Source organism: Patella vulgata, chromosome 5 (genome assembly GCF_932274485.2).
Source record: "Patella vulgata chromosome 5, xgPatVulg1.2, whole genome shotgun sequence".
NCBI lineage: Eukaryota > Metazoa > Mollusca > Gastropoda > Patellidae > Patella > Patella vulgata.
The window spans coordinates 74,345,010-74,366,304 of NC_065883.2; the positions used below are offsets into that span (position 1 = coordinate 74,345,010).

A 21,295-nucleotide genomic window follows, 5' to 3' on the forward strand; every position below is an offset into this window, starting at 1 on the left:
AAAAGAGAGATCTGGTATATACCTTGGCGTGCATGTAAGAGAACCCAAAGAATTCAATTGTTGTCAAGGCGTAATTTCCCTCATTGCATGGTGTGGACTATGTCCGTCTTCATTATCCCGATCGGAACAGAAAAGTAGGAGGATTAAAAATAGACAAAATAACGCCTGTAGTGAGATGAGTTTTAAAATATTGCGAAAATGAACGCTGTATTTCGTTTGTCGGGATTTGATCCACGACGTCAAATTTGTAACAACCAATATGGCTGCGCCCTTGAAAACGTGAATTTTATATTTTCATCAGTTTCGGCATGCCATTTAATTCTGACCAAATTATATTTTGTCAGTGCAGCACCATCGAATAAGTAATCCAGGAATGTCAAGTGAGTGTCTAATAAATGACTTATATTCCTGATTATTTGTCCTTGTCGCCCATTTATTTGTGAAAGTAAACGCCGGCCGGTTGGCTTTCATTATTAATATATTTATTACGTGAACTGAATGCCCTGAATGGTTCTTATCCACCCGGGTGATGAATGTCATCATAGACCAATGCATATATATAGTTATTTGACACCCGATTAATCATCCTATTGTTCTTAATGTTAGCCATACAGTTTGGGGAAAAAAAAACACCGACCACGGAGCACGGACGCTACTGCTATTCCGGAATACGGCCGTACTATATTTATAGCATTCCCAGAAAATTAAAATTTTGTGTATGAAAGTACGTAGCTCCAAAATAGCATACACATGCGAAAAATTAGGTTCTAAAGGGTTGGGGTTTAGCCCGGCCTTGGTTAGCAGATAACATCCTCTGCTTTTATTTACTAATGGTTGGGCGATACTTTCATATAAAATGGTTCACTCAAATTATGTCAATTAATAGCTGGGAAAATTTTGATATTTTCCAAAAAATATAAATGACGATAGCTGATTATATTTCTTCTTTACAGATTGAAGGAACATTAGAAGTCAGAACAGGGAATGAATGAAAAGAACTGGACATGAGTCGTTGATCTTAATGGATGTCTGATTACAGATAAAAACACCGATAACATACATTCCGAGGAACTATGAGTCGTCTTGCTTGTATAATGAATGTGAGACTCTGTTTGTCTCCGACATTTCCACTACGTTGTCTACTAGAAGACAATGTCAGGCGTACTAGTTGTATTTTAGAACCAGAACTTACAAGACGGGGAATCAATCAGTTGGCTCAGATGCATCTGATTAAAAGTTTTACTACAACGTCAGTTAGGTTCGATTCGAGAAGGGCAAAAGTAGGTATTTTTTTTAGATAAATATATAATCTATATACTGATGTACAGCCCTAATCTATATACTGATGGGGGATCACGGTGGCTAAGTGCCTAAGATGCTGGCTCGCTAGCCTGGAGGTCGTGTTTTTGATCCCTGCATTGGCTGAGAAAGTTCATCCAGATTTTCCGGCGTGGTTCACCCTTGTAAGTGATACAGGATGGAGAGCCTGACGAGGACAGCTGTCTAGTCGTTCGGATGGGATGATAAACCGAGGTCCTGTGTACACATTGGCATGCACGTAAAAGATCCCTTGTCAGTTGGAATTCGATATAAGAGTAGGCCGTAGTGCCGCTGTCCGGGCAAAATTTCCCTCATAGCACACTGTATGGCGTATGCCCGTCTTCATTAGCCCAGTTCGAAGCAGAACAGTAGAATGTTAAAACCTATTTCATTTCATTTCATTTCTATATACTGATGGGGAACTGCAGTGGCTCAGTAAGATGGTGGCTCTTTAACCTTGAGGTCCTGTGTTCAATCCCTGTGTTGACCGAGAAAGTTCATCCGAATTTTCTGGTGTGGTTCTCCATTGTCATTGGTGCAGAATGGAGGGCCAGACAACGAATAGCACACTGTATGGCGTATGCCAGTCTTCATTAGCCCAGTTCGGAGCAGAACAGTAGGACGTTAAAACCTATTTCATTTCATTTCATTTCTATATACTGATGGGGAACTGCAGTGGCTCAGTAAGATGGTGGCTCTTTAACCTTGAGGTCCTGTGTCAATCCCTGTGTTGACCGAGAAAGTTCATCCGAATTTTCTGGTGTGGTTCTCCATTGTCATTGGTGCAGAATGGAGGGCCAGACAACGAATAGTCGTTCAGATCGGATGAAAAACTGACGTCCAGTGTACACATTGGTGTGCAAGTAAAAGAACCCTTTGCAGTTGGAATTTGATATAAGATTAGGCTATAGTGCTCCTGTCCAGGCAAAATTTTCTCCATAGCACACTGTATGACATATGCCCGTCTTCATTAGCCCAGTCGGTGCAGAACAGTAGGACGTTAAACCCCATTTCATTTCTCTCTCTCAGACACTGTATTTCTTGTGTTTTCAGAAAGATCCGATCCTAAGGCGACCAAAACCAATGAAGATAAACAAATTGGTTTCAATAAAACCTGATATGACGGTGACACAATTAGCGAAAGAATTAGACAGATCAGTGGGTGGGTATTGTTCATTTGATTTAGTCCTTTAGTAGTTTGTAGATATAAATATTCCATACCCTGGTTCCCTAAAACAAATAGAGAAAAAAGGTTGGGTGGCCAATTGGTTTAACGCAGGCACATTAGATCATAAGGTCTGTCAATGGGTTCAAGGGACACAGTTTTGATTCCTCGCTTGTATATGACAAAGAGTAGGGTTGCCTGTCGAACCTTATTGGATTTCTTCACACAGCTAAATGTTGAAATAAAATTCAACAATATGTTAGTCCCGACATGACTTAGGTTGTGTCATTAATTTTGGCTTACTGGAACACAAATTCAGTTTATCTATAGAATATCTATTTATCTATAGAATATCTATTTATTTATCTATAGAATATCTGTGTATCTATAGAATATCTATTTATCTATAGAATATCTATTTATCTATAGAATATCTATTTATCTATAGAATATCTATTTATTTATCTATAGAATATCTATTTATTTATCTATAGAATATCTATTTATTTATCTATAGAATATCTATTTATTTATCTATAGAATATCTATTTATCTATAGAATATCTATTTATTTATCTATAGAATATCTATTTATTTATCTATAGGATATCTATATATTTATATAATATCTATTTATCTATAGAATATCTATTTATCTATAGAATATCTATTTATTTATCTATCTATAGAATATCTATTTATCTATAGAATATCTATTTATCTATAGAATATCTATTTATTTATCTATAGAATATCTATTTATTTATCTATAGAATATCTATTTATCTATAGAATATCTATTTATCTATAGAATATCTAATTGTCTATAGAATATCTATCTATTTACCTATAGAACATCTATCTATTTATCTATAGAATATCTATTTATCTATAGAATATCTATTTATCTATAGAATATCTATCTATCTATAGAATATCTATTTATCTATAGAATATCTATTTATTTATCTATAGAATATCTATTTATCTATAGAATATCTATTTATTTATCGAATGATATGGCAAAAAACACATCATTTTTTCCAGATCAGATATTTGAAGCTTTATCATATGTTAATGGAGGAGACATTTACAGGAAAAAACATTCAGGTACAGATAGTTCAAACACAGATCCTATTTCGTTTTTTTTTTTATAGTTCAAAATTTTGTTTTTCTTGTCTTTATTACTCTATGTAACAGTTGTTATAAAACCTGCGTTCTGGTTGATGTGAGGGGTTAGCCAATGAAATAGTCTGTTGATCCGAGTTGTGTGTAGTCAAGTGTCCTAACATGTGTACTTTAGATCAGAAGGCCTGTCCTTGAGTCAAGTGGTTTGTTTTCGGTCCCAAACGGAGGGCCTGGCAAAGGATAATGTATAGTCCTTTGAATTGGACGAAAAACTGAGGTCCTGTGTACACATTGGCTTGCACGTAAAAGAACCCTTGGCAGTTGGAATTCGATATAAGAGTAGGCTGTATCACTGCTGCCCAGGCAAAGTTTCCCTCATAGCACACTGTATGACGTATGCCCATCTTCCTTAGCCCAGTCGAAGCAGAACAGTAAGATTTTATTTCATAGATAACATTGTCTCTAGTTATAGATAATTTTGATGTAATAAAAGAAGTTGTGAAGAAATGTGGTTTCAGACATAAACTGGTTGAAGCTCAAAAATCTGAGAAAGAAAAAGTTGATATAGTAAGACAGTAAGTAGAATAAAATTGGGTTATACAATGTCAGTTTCGATCCGGATGTTGGTGGAGATAGTTCCTCAAGAATTTACTACCTGTTTAGGAGAAATATCTTTGATCCAGAAATACAAAACGTTGCACATAGTTTTTTATTGATGTATTTGATACATTGAAACAACAAAAGTTTTATAAAGGGCTATATTTTAGTTTAATACCTGTGTTGACTGAGAAAGTTCAACGTCGTGATTTTTTGGCGTGGTTCTCCCTTGTTGGTGTTTCAGGACAGAGGGTCTGGCAAGGGATAACAAATAGTTGTTCTGATGGGATGAAAAAAACGAAGTCCTTTGAATACCTTGGCAAATTCTAATAGCACGATGTACAGCGTATCCCGGTCTTTGTTTGCCTTTTCGGAGTAGGGAAGTAGGATATTTAACTCTGTTTCCTTTTCATTTCTTTTAGACCTCCACCAGATGAATCTGTGCTACAGAAGCGCCCTCCAGTGGTTACCATAATGGGTCATGTTGATCACGGGAAGACAACTCTGTTGGACTATTTACGTAAATCGAAGACTGTTGACAAGGAATTTGGAGGAATAACACAGCACATTGGAGCCTTTTCTGGTAAAACTAAAAATTGAAGTGCATTTATGTTATTTATCAGAAAAAAAATTAAATGTAGTACATGAAATTAGATCTTTATTTGCATACTTCCGCTCATATTTAGGGGAGGTGTGTAGCCGAATGGTTAGCGTGTGCACGTTGTATCATAAGGTCTGTCATTGAGTCAACTGGCATGGTTTTGATTCCCCTGTTGTATGTGACAAGGAGTAGGGTCGCCTGTCCCACCTCTTGGGTTTTCTCCAGGTCCTCCGGTTTCCTCCCACTGCTAAAGACCCCTACACGTAAATGAATTATTGAAATAAAATTGAACCATATGCTAGTCCCAAAATGACCTAGTTTGTGTCGAGTGGACGTAAAACCCCATTTCTCTCTCTCTCACTTCATTTGACCAGTCATTGGTGCTGAAAAAATACGAGGTTAAATCCAATCCCATTCCATTCATTCGTTGCATCTGGGATAACATGTTTAAAAGGCATTTAATGAAAGTGATATGAATAAAAGACAGCTTTGATAATGGTGAGAGGTGAGAGTATCCTCATTGAAATGTTGTAATTAATAAACCCAGTGAATGTTATCCATAAAGCTGTCTGTTATTATCTGGGATAAGTTTTAAAATAGTGTAAAAGTAAACAATGCATTTCATTTGTTGGTATTTGATCATCTAAGTCAATATTTTTATGATATATATAATTTCCTTTTTATCTATTCCTTTTTTCTTCTTTGTTTTTCAATCTATTGTAATTGTTAGCCTTTATTGTAATCGTAATCATAATATTTACTATTACTTACCTTATATAAATATGTATTTGTGCATGCGCAGTGTTCAGGGCGGGAAGAGAACATGGCATCGGCCTCTCTGTATTATTAGTGTTAATAAAAGTTTACCAATCAGTGATTATAGTGTCAACAGTAATATTATGTAATTTATTTGTAACTGGGAGAGGGGGGGGGGGGGTTATATCGGCTTTGGCTGTTCCCCAATCGCCTCAGTTTCTGAATAAATATTGTTTATAAAAAACACAAGTATTACATTTTCAGTACCATTGCCGTCCGGCGAGACGATAACGTTTCTAGATACACCAGGTCATGCTGCGTTTAGTACGATGAGAGCTAGAGGAGCCCAGGTGACAGATATAATAGTATTAGTTGTAGCAGCAGATGATGGCGTCATGGAACAGACGTTAGAATCAATACAACATGCTAAACAAGCTAATGGTAAGCGTTTGTCGTTTAAATTTGCCCCGTGGCTCAGTGAGTAAGTCTCTGGTTCAAGGTCCCGGGTTCGATCCAGGTGTTGGCACGAAAGTTCCTAAGGATTTTCTGCTGTGATTCCCCATTGTCTATGATAAAGGACGGATGCCTAACAGAGACAGAGCCTAGTTGCTAGGATACTGTCTAGGCAAAATTTTCCTCATAGCAAACTGTATGAAATAGCCCATATTTATTAACTGGTAGATACAGAGAAGTAGGACATTAAACCCCATTTCATTTAGTAATTTAAATTTCCTGGGAAGTAAGATCAATGCCTGTGGGTCTGACATGGAAAGTGCTTTTAGATTCGGAAGTCGGAAAAGTTACTTAAGTGGAGTTTCAGAAAGATCACTACGCAATTAGATTTCTGTTACAACACCATTGCTACTGTAACCATTATTATGTCCAAAACATTTTGCTGATGATACCTGTACGATTACCTTCATTTTCAAAATACTTCTGTTCGATCCATGTGTTGGCATAAAAATGGAATGTCTAACAATAAACATGTTGTAAGTTGTAAGTCACAGGTTTCCCTTCATTACCATATTACTTTTATTCCAGTGCCAATAATAGTAGCTGTAAATATTCTATCGGGCAATGTTATTTATTTTTATTTCAGTGCCTATAATAGTAGCTGTAAATAAAATGGATAAACCTGAAGCTGATCTTGTATGTACTTGATTTTATCATTTTGGCTTTTACTCTTTACTTTTCATCTAGCTAGCCTGGAGGTCTCGGGTTTCTCCAAGAGAGTTCATCTGGATTTCCCATGTGGTTTCCCCTTTTCAGTTGTGCAGGACAGAGGGCCTGACAAGGACAGCTGTCTAGTCGTTCGGATGACATCAAAAAACCGAGATCCCATGTACACATTGGCTTGCACGTAAAAGATCCCTTGGCAGTTTGAATTCGATATATAAGAGTAGGCCGTAGAGCCACCGTCCGGGCAAAAATTCCCTCATAGCACACTGTATGGCGTATGCCCATATTCATTAGTCCAGTTGGAGCAAAACAGTAGGACGTGAAACGCCATTTTCTGTCATTTTCATAGTACACATCATTAGCCCAGTCGGAGCAGAACAGTAGGATGTTAAACCACCTTTTATTTAATTTTTCATTTACATTTGATTTGAACATATAAAATACACTTAAAATATATGTTTGAAAATTCAAAAAAGTTTGATTAAAGTTGAACAAGAATCTTGATCACTGTATCACAATATGTATCATGTATTGGATTGCCATATTGACAATATGCATCATATGGAAAATAAATCGTATTGGCACAGCCATTACTCATAGTGTGTTTCCTAGCAACAAGTTTGTTTACATATTGTAGGAGCGTACAAAAAGAATGTTAATGGAACATCAGTTATTAATAGAAGAGTTTGGTGGCGATGTACAAGCAGTTCCAATATCAGCTCTAAAAGTGAGTATAATTTTATGCTTACCGTATCAAGTTGGCTAATGCTGCATGCAGCGCAGGTACTTGACAAAGAGTTTTCTCCGGGTCCTCCGGTTTCCCCCACTGTTATAGACCCCCACGTGCAAGCGAGTTATTGAAAAAAAAAATTCAACCATGTGTTAGTCCGAAATGATCTAGTTTGTGTCGAGTGGATGTTAAACCACATATCTCTCTCTCTCTCTCTCTCTCTCTCTCTCTATGCAGCACAGTTGCAGATGTGGGATATTCGGTTAGGGGGGTGAAGTGATTCGGTATTTCGTAGAGGTTAAAGGTCATCTCAACACGCACTTGAAAGATCCCTACGTGCAAGCGAATTATTGAAATGAAATGGAACCATATGTTAGTCTCAAAATGAGCTAGTTTAAGTGTCCAGTTGACATTCAACCCCATTTTTATCTCTCACCATTCCTATAAAATATTTTGATCTTCACATATATTCTACAGGGAACTAATATTCAAGAATTAAAAGAAGCAATTATTACCCAGTCCGAAATAATGGAGATTAAGGGTGATCCGGTTGGTTTAGTTGAAGGTCGAGTTATTGAATCCAGAACAGATCCTGGTAGAGGGTAATTAATTATTCATCAACATTTTCAATAAAATTTTGATGGCCTTAAAACTATCAATGCGTCCATGGTGGCTAAGTGGGTAAGACGCTGGCTCGCTAGCCTGGAGGTCGGGTGTTCGATCCCTGCATTGGCCGAGAAAGTTCATCCAGATTTTCCGGCGTCGTTCCCCCTTGTCAGTGATGCAAGACTGAGGGTCTGACAAGGACAGCTGTCTAGTCGTTCGGATGAGACAAAAAATCGAGGTCCCGTGTACACATTGGTGTGCATGTAAAAGATCCCTTGACAGTTGGAATTCGATATAAGAGTAGGCCATAGTGCCGCTGCCCGGGCAAAATTTCCCTCATAGCACACTGTATGGCATATGCCCGTCTTCATTAACCCAATTCGGAGCAGAACAGTAGGACGTTCAACCCCATTTCATTTCATTTCACCTTAGCATTTATAGTATTAGTTGTAGTAGCAGATGATGGGGTCATGGTACAGACGCTAGACTCCGATTGACTCCAAGATGGGCGATTATATCTAGCATTGGTATTTTGATATTGTTTTCTTAAAGTAATGATGCACCATTTGAATTTTTCGTTACAATATTAATCACGGCTTAATCCAGGCTAATATGTACTCAGATTGATTATTTAACATTTAATTAAGAAAACAAAATACCAACGCTTGATAATCTCACGGCTTGAATTCAATCGGTTTAAAAAAAACATTTCTGTTCGCTGACCCCAAAATTTCACCAAAACCATTTTTTTTACTAATATTCCTAATAGAGATTCATCTTTCACAATATTGTAGTTTGCATAGATCGATGAAATTTCAATTTATCATAACTTTGTAAATAGTGAACGGAATTGAATCGTTATTGGACTTGCAAGGGATTCATATCGCTTAAAATGACACATCGAATCCATTTGTCAAGGGTAGTGGCTAATTGGTTGACATTGACTGTGTCTAGTTGTTTGGATGGGACAAAAAAAAAAACCAAGGTTCACCCGTGTACACATTCAGGAGCACATAACTCTTGGCAGTTGGAATTCGGTGCCAGGCGCTGCACGCGTGGGCATAATAAAACCTAAAAGACGAGTGGTGGTCTCAAAACCCTACCAAAGTATTATTGACAAGGTATTAAACTCGACTATTTTACACATGACCATAAAAATACCTGAAAGACGTGTGGTGGTCTAAAACTTACCAAAATAATGTTGATGAGACATTGAGCTTGAGTATTTTACATGTGACCATAAAAAAACCTGAAAGACATGAGGTGGTCTCAAAGTTACCACGATAATGTTGATGAGACATTGAACTCTGCTATTTTATATTGTAGAAAACTGGTTACAGCAGTTGTAAAGAGAGGAACTCTAAAAAGAGGTTCAATTATAGTTGCTGGTAAAACATTGGCTAAGGTAAATAAAAAAAAACTTATGTAGTGAAAATCATGTGCTAAGGTGGATGACACAGAAAATCATGAGTTGGATCACACTGAAAATCATGGCCCCTAAGGTGAATCACACTGAAAATCATGGGCTAAGGTAGATCACACTGAAAATCTTGAGCCAAGTTGGATCAAACTGAAAATCTTGAGCTAAAGTGGATCATACATAAAATCATGAGCTATGGTAGATCATACTGGACACTGGCTAGGGTAAAACATGTAGTAAAAGTCGTGCTAAGGTGGATCATGCTGCAAGAGATACAGAATCCTGTTGTCGCCACATAAAGTACCCCTGATCTTGTTGTGTATAACTACATCTCTGTTTCGCTCCAAGTATTTTGGTAATAATATTATTGCCAGAGGTAGTCTTATAAAACATGTGCGCTTTTGATCGAAATATCTGCGCTTGAATCAAGTGGCATGGATTCAATTCCCAGCTTGAACATGAAAAGGAGTATGGTTGCTCACCTTGACTCACTTTAGATCATAAGGTCAGTCATTGAGTCAAGTGGCATGATTTCGATCCCAAGTTTGTATGTGACAAGGGATGGGATTTCCTGCCCAACCTCAAGGGTTTTCTCCGGGTCCTGTGGTTTCCTCCCACAGCTAAAGACCCCTACGCACAAGCGAATTATTAAACATGCATTATGCAAGAGCAAAATCTGCTTATTAGTCTTTCTTTAGGCCTGAAATGTTATCTAAATTATCAATTAGACATTAATTAACTTATCCAGACCATAATAAACTCTCGATGTCAAGGCTAGCCTTCGATGTTGGCTGGATTAGATTCCTATATGCCGCTAATGGCTATTGATAATTAAATCAGAAAAAGTGGATAATTGAGACTATGCTGTTTATATTAATGATTTTAGTAATGATGACCGAGACTATGCAAAAATTTCACCCGCTTCTTTCTCGGCTCATAGTGGATCAATTTGACTGAAATTTTCAGCAAATTACCTTTACACTATCTAGTTTTTAACTATTATAGCGAGAACTGCCATCTCTTTATCTTATCTCCCATAATGTATCTTTAAATTAAAATTGTATCAAATGTTTGGCCCAAAATGACTGTTTGTGTCTAGTGGATGTTAAACCCCATTTGTCACAATATTTTAATTCCATTTGATGTACTCTAGGTACGTGGTATGTTTGGCGATGATGGTAAACCAATAGTGATGGCGCCACCATCAACACCAGTAGAAATATCTGGATGGAAAGAATTACCGTCAGCTGGTGATGAAATTTTAGAAGTTGATTCAGAGGTAAAATAAATTTGTACATGTCGTCTGCTTTGTCTCAGTTGAATTGGGGTTTTGGCGGGACTGAATGGTTTAATGCATGCGCAATAGATCAAAAGGTCTGTCATTGCGTGAAGGGTGTGGTTTTGATTCTCCGCTTGTACGTAACAGCCAGCAGGGTCGCCATTCTAACCTTGTGGTTTTTCACCGGTTTCCCTCGCTGCACGCTAAAGACCCTTATGTGCAAGCGATTTATTGAAATAAAATTGAACCATATGTTAGTCCTGAAATGACCTAGTTTGTGTCGAATGGGCTTTAAACCCCATTTCTCTCTCTCCCTCCTGCTGTGAAAGACCCCGACCCACAAGCAATTATTGAAATAAATTTGAAGCATATGTAAGTCCTGAAAGTCCTAATCCTACAAAAAATGTCAGATTTTAGAAGGCTGCTTTTCTTAAAATATTGAAATTTTGGTGAATGCAGCCCCAGTCAGAATTATATTTATGTATATATATGAGTTTACAAAATTTGAATTAATTTTGTCATGTTTAGAAATTTGCCAAAGAAGTTGTAGATAACAGGTTACACCAGGCATTACAAGATAAAGCGGAGGTAGATCAAATAGCAATAACAGAAAAACGTGCAGAACATAGGAAGGGTTACGAAGCTATGACTGCTGCTAGACTTGAAAGAGGATTTAGATATGGCAGTAATCGGGGAATTAAGAAAGGGAAAGAGACAATAATAACACATGAGGGACCACAATTATCTTTAGTTTTAAAAGGTAAGAGAATTTGAAGTGTTATTGTGAGGCCATGCGAAAAAAATATTCTGGTTTTCAGACAAGCCTTCCAAAAAATCTGATTCAGGTTGTTCTTGGTGTTTTAACGTCCACTTTCACCAAAGGTGATATTACAGACATTTTTATTATCTTGGCGCATGCCCTGGGGTCTTTCCTGTGGGAGGAAACCAGAGTATACGGAGTAAACTCACGAGGTTGAGAAGACACCCCTATCTCCAAGCCACATACACTCACATCAGCCAGAGGTGACCGGCCAGCTAGAGGTCGAAGCGCGGCACTCTAGACCATTAGGCCATCCCGGCCCCCCGATTCATGTTGCAGGAGCGTGGTTTTATAGAACCTCTCTGTCTGACTGTCTACTGACATAAAACATACATGCTGAGACCACAATTATCTTTAGTTTTTAAAATATAACAGAATTGAAGTTTCATTATAAATTGATGGAACTATATTTTAATTGAAATATTTATATATTGTAGGTGATGTAGATGGATCTGTTGAAGCCATCTTGGACACCCTAGTGATGTATAATTCTAAGAAATGTAATCTAGATCTCGTTCATTATGGTGTTGGTAATATTACAGAACAAGATATCAAATTAGCTGAATCATTTGATGGTTAGTTTCCAATCATTTAAAATCTGACAGCAAATAGTGTTTGTTATTGATACTTGATTAGCATCAAGTATTTAATTTCCTGACCACTGTTCAAAAATAAATCATTATACATCATTAGTCAATTGGGTTTTTTATTTTTTAACAGTGATTGAGAAATTAAACACTTGTAAATTGAACACTTATTATCAAAATTAAATGGTCAGCTTTAAGCTGGACAGGAGTACAAATTAAACGATTTATGGTGATTTAAACAGTTTTTACAAATTTTTAAACAAAGATTTGATATTAAACAAATATGAAAGAAATTAGTGCTAGATACACAAAAGTAAATGATACCCGGATTACAGTGTAAACCCCCATTTCATTTCATATCTTTTACAAACAGCATTTGTATTATTTGATTTATTGTAGGTGTGGTTATGGGATTTAATGTGTCCATTCCTAGTACTGTACAGAAAATAGCTGAGTCGTGTAATGTACCTATATCCTTACATCAAGTTATTTATAACTTATTTGATGATCTCTGCTCACAACTTAATGCTAAATTACCCGTTATAGAAGAACAGGAAACAATAGGTTGGTATTCTTATTGATATAAGGAGGGGGTGTGGATGGCCGAATGGTTAGTGCGTGCGCGTTGCATCATTATTATTATTATACATACATTTCTGTAGCGCTACTTCCACAACTGGGTTCAGAAGCGCTTTACAATATGATACTCACAAAGATATGATAAATACAAAAAATAGAAATAACAAAAGTTAAGATCTGTTAAATATAAAATATAAGGTCTGTCATTGAGTCAACTGGCGTGGTTTCGATTCCCCGGTTGTACGTGACAAGGAGTAGGGTCGCATGTCCAACCTCATGGGTTTTCTTCGGGTCCTCCGGTTTCCTCTCACTGTTAAAGACCCCTACGCGCAAGCGAATTATTAAAATAAAATTGAATCACATGTTAGTTCCGAAATGACCTAGTTTGTGTTGAGTGGATGTTAAACCCTATTTCTCTCTCTCTCTCTCTTTATTGATACAATTTGAATTTACGGTTGGGTTGGCTGGCCAAGTGGTTTGAAGCATCCTTTTTTAGATCATCCCTAGATTGTGCAATAAGTAAGCCTTCCAAAATCCAAATGTCTTTGATGTTCTTCAGCTAAAGACCCCTGCACGCATGTAAATTATTGAAATAAATATAACATCTTAGTCTTAAAATGACCTAGCTTTTGTCACATGGAAGTTAAACCCCATGTCCCTCTGTCTCTCACTGTAATTTGACTGTACATGAAGTGACATTCAGAGTTGAGAAAATTACTGTGGAGTTCCTCAGGGTTCTGTGCTTGGACCAGTTAGTTCTTCCTGCACACAGCCACAGTGTCTGACAAAGTCCGACATTGTGTGTCCTGTGGATGCTTTACTTCAGTAATTTGCTCTACTCATTTATTATGCAGTTATTTCTTGACTTAACATACATCTTTGTGGCTCATTAACATGTTTCATCATGGTGTTGTAAAGTTCATTGCGATTTTCCTGCGTGGTCCCCCCTTGACAGTGGTGCACGACTGAGGGCCTGGCAAGGGACAATGTATAGTCCGAGATCCTGTGTAGACATTGACATGCACTTACAAGACCCCTTACCAGTTGGAATTTAATATAAGAGTAGACCGTAGTGCCGCTGTCCGGGCAAAATTTCCCTAATGTCGTACTGTATGGCTTATGCCTGTCTTCATTAGCCCAGTCGGAGCAGAACAGTAGAACGTTACACCCCATTTCATTTTATTTTTCCAATGCTTTTATTTCATTGTCACAGATAATCATGTAACAGTGCCCTAATTTATTCCATTTTTCAGGCGAGGCCAAAGTTTTACAATTGTTTAAATTAAGCAAGAAGAAAAAAGAAATCATTGTGGCAGGTTGCAGATGTACGAAAGGGTTATTACATAGGAAGAAAAATTTTAAAGTTATTAGAAATGATGAAGTTGTGTATGAAGGTATGGTATAGCCTGTTAAAATCTCACGGACAATATTGGTGTCAGCCATTATCACATAGCGCTCTTGAGCAACCAGTTTGTTGGATATTCAGCGCTTTATAAATAGATTATTATATTATATATTATATATATATGTGATAGAACTGCTTAAACACGTTCAAAATATAATTTAAACATTGCTACGACAGATGCGTATTGAAGATTTGTAGTAACGGAAGTGACGAAAGCAAAAGGAAACATGTGTTAACCTTCTATATAACTGACTGAAGTAACGAGCGAGAACGAGAATACACAGGCAAATTTCTGGCGTGGTTTTGATTCCCTGCTTGTACGTGACAAGGAGTAGGGTGTCTGTCAAAACTCGTTGGTTTTCTCTGCATTCTCCAGTTTCCTCCCACTACTTAAGACCCCAGCACAGAATTGAATTGTTGAAATAAAATTGAACCATATGTTAGTCCCGAAATTACCTAGTTTGTGTCGAGTGGATGTTAAACCCCATTTCATTTTCTATTGCGCTAAAATGCTGCAATAGACTTTATAAACATATTTTTGAAAAATAACCGGTATATTGTCTTGTTACTTTGATTTATTTATTTATTTTTCAGGTTCCATAAATTCTCTAAAACATTTAAAGAACGAAGTCGAGACGATAAAAATGGATGTAGAATGTGGTTTAAGTTTATCAGACTCTAGTTTTATATTTGAAGAAGGCGACATTATCCAGTGTTTCGATTCAAAACAAGTCACACAAGTTATTGACTGGAATCCAGGCTTTTGATAGTGATTTATTTTAAGAAAGTAATTATGAAAAGTTCTAGTGTGATCAACATGTTTTAAATTACAGACTTGTGTTATTCAGAAAAACAATGATTGACTCTTCAGGGACTCCTACAAATGAGGACTTAAAAATCAGAAATATGAATTTAGATTTTAAAATGCAAGTCTCCATTCTAAAGTTGGATCTACCACTTTGACATTAAAAATCAATATATGCAAGTCTTGATTCTAGAGTTGGATCTCTTTGATCAGAACCACACAGATCAACGTATCGTCGGTGAAGTGTCAAAAGGGTGTATTTAAGAATTTCTAAAGATTAAGAAATCGAACCTTTTGCATTTCAAAATTTCCACAAATCAAGATACAACATTTGGACACATGATACCCAGAACAGTTATAATTGGCTTAGTGATACAAGACAGAAATGTGCATATTAATTGGGAGATTTTAAAAATGCAAAAAAATGTATTTGACTAATTTCCCGAGATACACCCTTTTGACACTTCACTGACAATATGCAAGGCTTGATTGTAAAGTTATATCTACCAGTACCAATCTGATGTATAGCAATGTAAACCGGGTATCATTTAATCTTGCATATTAAGCTCTTGTTGATTTGACATTCATTTAATATAAAATCTTTGTTTAAAAATTGGTTTGGGTGAGCTTAGACATTTTTACGAATTTTCAAATGAAAGTAGGTACCCAGGTTACAGTGCAAATTTTAAACGAAAGATGGTACCCAGGTTACAGTGCAAATTTAATGGTACCCAGGTTACAGTGCAAATCTAATGGTATCCAGATTACAGTGTAGATTTAATGGTACCCAGGTTACAGTGTAGATTTAATGGTACCTGGGTTACAGTGTAAATTTAATGGTACCCGGGTTACAGTGTGAATTAATGGTACCGGGGTTACAGTGTAAATTAATGGTACCCGGATTACAGTGTAGAATTAATGGTACCCGGATTACAGTGTAGATTTAATGATACCCAGGTTGCAGTGTAGATTTAATGATACCCGGGTTACAGTGTAGATTTAACGGTACTCGAGTTACAGTGTAGATTTAATGATACCCAGATTACAGTGTAGATTTAATGGTACCCAGATTACAGTGTAGATTTATTGTAATTTATTGCCTTACAAGAACTGTGATAGTAATACATTATTAGTGCTAGTCTCAGATTTTTATGTGAAGGTTTTGTTGTTGATAATTTGTTTTGCATGAAAAGGAAAGAACATCCAGGTCTTCCACAGGTCTATGAATCAGAAACATTGTTTGCATTGTTTTAAATAAAACTCGGAAACCACAAAAATATATAAACAATGTCTACAGAACAGTACAAAATCCATCCTGTCCCTCTGCTGTGAGATGGCCTGTCAAACCTCGTGGGTCCTCCGGTTTCCTTCCACTGCTAAAGACCCCTTATTGATATGAAATTGAACCATATGTTAGTCCCAAAATGACCTAGTTTGTGTCGAGTGGACCTTAAGTCCCATTTGTCTCTCTCTCTCTCTCTCTGTAGTGAGGTAACTCATGGGTCTAATTCATACTTAATGCTACCTAAAGAATTTTAATGTGTAGTAAGTTTCTAGGAAGGATATTACCTTATCTGTAACTGTTAAATCTGGGCTCCAGTTTAAGTCAGTCTTCTTTAACAGCTTGGTAACTTGTATTTAACTTATATACACATTACGTGACAAGGAGTAGGGTCATGGGTTTTCTCCAGGTCCTCCGGTTTCCTACCACTGCTAAAGACCTCTATGCGTAAGCAAATTATTGAAATAAAATTGAACCATGTGTTTGTCCCGAAATTACCTAGTTTGTGTTGAGTGGACGTTAAACCCAATCTCTCTCGCTCTAATTCAACAAGATGACATTCTTTTCTATCTCTCTCCATATACACATATTTTCACCGGCAAAAAAGTTGGTCTTATCAAAAGTAATGGGACTGTTTCTATGTCACCAGCAAAAATGCGTACATTCAAAATGGGCTCAAGACATTTTAGCTGACACTGGCCCAATAAGAAAGTAGCAGGATTCTCTTCAGACAAATTCTAAGTAATAGCCGAGGGGTTGGGAGGTGGGATTTACTAGTGACAAATGTCAAGGAATGGGTGGCAACAGCCAAGAGGGCTTCCACTTCAAAATTTTCCCAGCCGGTCATTTGTCACGTAGAGAAAGTGGTGTTATTTTTAGCAAATAAAAAGCCACAAAACTGTGGCAAGTTGTGAAATCATGGAAGCGTAACCAGTTTTTTTATAAAATTAACCCACTCAACTTTTACACAGTATTATAAGGTTTGTCACTTAGTGATTAGATTTTTTTAGATTTTTTCCTGTACCACTCTGACCTTATCACTGAGATCCAAGCGCTTACATGCACTGTGCTTTGAGATTCTTCCGCCCTTGAACAACATTCAGTGAAAGGAATTTTTTTAAGTCGCTACCTTGGTCAGCTACATGTGTCACTCACAATAATACCTAGATGGTACAGAAAAAGAAAATGGTGGTGAGTTTGGTGTTGTAATATCGGTGATAATAAGATGCATAGGCGTACGGGGAAATTTTTGACTGGGGGGGGCGGTGGTGGTTGGTGCCCAAAAAATGTAGTTGGGTTCTTAGTATGTTACATAATAATAATAAATTCGCTGTTAAATTGGACACATTCAAGAGCGCAATATTTTTTTTATACAACTTTTACAAAGTACAATTGTGTGCCCAAATTTTCCCATCATTTGGTGCCCAAAATGGGGGGGCGGCGTACGCCTATGATTAGATGCAAAAGTAATTTTTTTAAAAAAAGTAAAAATAGAACAAATTATAAGAAATGTTATTGTAGATTTGTGTGTTTGCAATATTTAGGAAAAATGTAGTACAGAAATATGCCCACACAACAGTTGTGTCTTTAAAAAAGTATAAGCACAGGCAGCGGCTTACTTACTCGAAAGGAAAACTTAGATGTTGAGCAAATTTGATAAGGATCAAGGATCCTTCAAGAAATCTAATCTTTTAAAGATTTCAAAAGCTCTTCCCCTCTATCATGCTAATAAGGAGATTTTCGGAAAAGTGTTTGTGGCTGTGAAGGAATAACCTTTGTTAAGACTTAAAAACCTTCATGAAGATTAAAAAAGAAATGAAATGGGGTTAACGTCCTACTGTTTTGCTCCGACTTGGGCTACACCATACATGCAATGAAGGAAATATTTTGCCAGATGACGGTGCTACAGCCTACTCATATATCCAATTCAAACTGCCATGGGTTCTTTTCTGTGCATGCCACTACTGGACCTCATTTTTTTGGTACCATCCAGACGACTATTCATTGTCCCTTGTCAGGCCCTCTGTCCTGCATCACTGACACGGGTGACCCATGCTGAAAATCCTGATGAACTAATTGAATACAGGACCTGCAGGTTAGCGAGCCAAGGTCTTACCCACTGAGCCTCCACTGCTCCTCATGAAGATTGAAGATAATAAAATGTGATTAGGATTGGTAAAACAGCACTAGGGTATTGGAAAGCTAGCAGTGGGCTAACCTAATAACTATCCTCAGTCTTTAACCATAATCGTAACCCATCTTTAAGTGCAAGGGGCTGATATTTGGCATCTGGTATGCATAAAGACCACTTCTGTATATTTCTATGCAATAGATACTATTTCTATGTCATGATTAGGCCCATATTTATAAGGTCTTCACTCAGTAAAACATGAATGGTTATAAAATGCAGCAGGCCTAAGGTTTTTTTGTTTTGGAATGGAGAAAAAATTAATGTTCAAAACAGCTGTGTAAAACATTAATCTGGTTCTTGAAACCTTCTAAATAGGGATTATTGATATAAGTAGGCCTAGGCCTACGTGGAAATTATCGGCCTAACCCCAAAAACACAAAATGAAGTCGCATGTATGTTGGCACAAAAACCCATATAGTTTTGGCCATTCATCTAATAATAATAGGCCTACTTCATTATATTTTAGTGAATACAAATATAGTTATGTAAGTGGAACATTTAATCACCGTACTGAAAGCATAGAGAAATATTAATAAGTTCATAGAAATACATATATTTCTATGAATAAGTTGTCTTTCTTTCTTTCTATGGCCAGGCATTGATCCGAATGAACAATAAATGGGAGACAATTCTTAATTATCTCCCCTTGTTTGCTACGGTATCCACTTGCAATGACGTCAAACGTTCCTTCCGTTTTTCAGATGTGAAATTTTCAACTTACAAGTCACAAACGACTAAAATGGAAATCAGATATCTGTTTTACTTTGAACAATAACATTCTAATTACTAAAGACGCCAAAGGCCGATGCATAATTTGGCTTCGTTTTTTTTTCTCAAGCAAATTGATCAGTACTGCAGTAGGCCTAGGCCTAAAACTTAAACAGTCAAAACTCAGATAACCGGGCGTCACAAGTTCTCACGTTTTTATTTTTTTTTTGTTATTTCTTTCATTTGACTGACGTTGCAAGTTGACAAGAGCATGCCAATGATATTAGATGGTTGTTACTGTTAGTGTATAAAGATAATGGAAGGTTGTAGTTCGTTATGTAAATGCTACAGTCTGTTTTTATTGGTTATATTCATCACACAGATCAAGATCTGTCATGGAGAAGGTAGGTACCTAGGCCTTTTTTTGAGTGTTGACGTTGACGTTAAATGACGATCAAAATTGATATAGGAATAGGATAACGATCAGTTATAGGCCTATTCTTTCATTATTTATCTAGAAATAGATAGACCTAACCTAGTTCCAGAGACTTTAGTTACTTTTTTAGTACGGTAGGCCCTAACGGATTCTGTAGGCCTAGTACATAGGGGCCAGAGCCGATAAGAATCCGTTACTATAAAAGTAACTACAGACAAAGTACAGATACTTTAGAGTTGGGATAACCTGCAGGCTGCAGTTTGGCTACTTTTTATTCATTTCAGATGGGCCAATGACGATTATACTTTCGGTTCTTTTTGAGAGAGGAAAAGTAGCATAATTTAAATTGGTTGTAACCAAACATCCCCAAAACAATGGCAGGCCTTCACGTGAATAAATTCCTGGGGAGTCAAAAAAAGCTCTCCTGAAATTGAAAAAAGAGGAAATCGCTCTCCTGAGAAAGCTCTCCTGAATCTCTTGAGGAGAGCTTTGTTAGCATTTGTGATAAAGTCCAGAGATTTTAATCTATTTCGAAACCAACCGGCCAGAATTGGGTCAAGTGAGGTCCCGGTAAGAAACAGGGTAATTCGAAGCTCCCGTTAACTTTAATATCTGACTTCAACAAGTTCAAGTCAGTAATATTCCTGAATAGACTACTGTCTTCGTTTATCATCAGTCGATCGAAATTAGGATTTATCTACTACGGCGAAAATAAGCTGATGCGACAGTATGACATTTCTTCATATTTAAAACACAAATTAATGTTTTTGTCTATCACGTAACTTACAATATTTTTTTCATTCGTGGATGAAAGACAAGCCACACAATGATCACATGACTCCCATGATTGAAATTGCTTTATATAAAATAAAATTCCGTACGACTATGCCATGGCCTTAAATAAAAAGGGCAATATTTTTAAGAATAAATCCCTGTCAGCATGTGTAAAAAATAAAATTGAATAAAACTAAAACACTATTTAAAAATAAATCTTGCAATGCTGGTTTATTGACCTAATTCCAACCAATGCATGTCACGTGTTATCGGGAATCTGAAAGCATTGAAGATCTTGACGGAAAAATATATTAGTTATTAATATTTGTTTCTCGGGATATCCGGTGTTCTATCAGGGATTATTCAATGAATATTTAAATTTAACTAACAACGGGTCAGTGAAACCATAAAATGCATTATCCAATTATTATTTTCATATCTACCTAGAATTCGTACGGATCGAGAGTCGAAGACGGGGCGCGAAGCACGAGATTCACAATCCATGCGGAGCGAGATGTCTTCCTTCGCCACGTGGTTTATTATTACAAAGGAAACTTAGTGGACCTGTTATGAATAACCAGCAGGCTTGTTGGGGTTATTTTTGCCGAATTATCAAAATTACCGTTAAATGTGCTAATTACTCGGATTATGAAACGGATGGCGGATTCTCACTAAGGTATGCTGTTATTGTAGCCGACAAGCAAGTTGATTGTCGATATGATATTACCAGTATATTTTTCCTGATTATTTTCTTTGAGGGGAGTCAAATTAGACATTGAGGAGAGCTATAAAAAGCGCACCTCGACTGACATCCAGGCGCGTCCAGGAGAGCGAGAGCGATCATGCTCCTTTTACGTGAAGGCCTGCAATGGATAGGCCCTACCTACCAATTTGAATCGGAATAAGATTCATTAAGATACTGTTTCA

The 21,295-nt window shown here is 36.8% G+C and overlaps 1 protein-coding gene across 1 annotated transcript; it reads left to right on the plus strand.

The window, feature by feature from the left end:
• The first annotated feature begins 178 nt into the window (after positions 1-178).
• LOC126822348 (translation initiation factor IF-2, mitochondrial) lies at positions 179-17,445 on the plus strand. The gene is made up of 17 exons (XM_050551198.2): positions 179-380; positions 954-1,280; positions 2,374-2,482; positions 3,533-3,595; positions 4,080-4,188; positions 4,633-4,793; positions 5,832-6,008; positions 6,667-6,716; positions 7,384-7,473; positions 7,954-8,078; positions 9,409-9,487; positions 10,656-10,781; positions 11,310-11,541; positions 12,039-12,176; positions 12,588-12,752; positions 14,021-14,161; positions 14,767-17,445. The coding sequence occupies exons 2-17, from the start codon at positions 1,074-1,076 to the stop codon at positions 14,937-14,939; spliced, it is 2,145 nt and encodes a 714-aa protein (XP_050407155.1). The 5' UTR covers positions 179-380; positions 954-1,073; the 3' UTR covers positions 14,940-17,445.
• Positions 17,446-21,295: the final 3,850 nt, after the last annotated feature.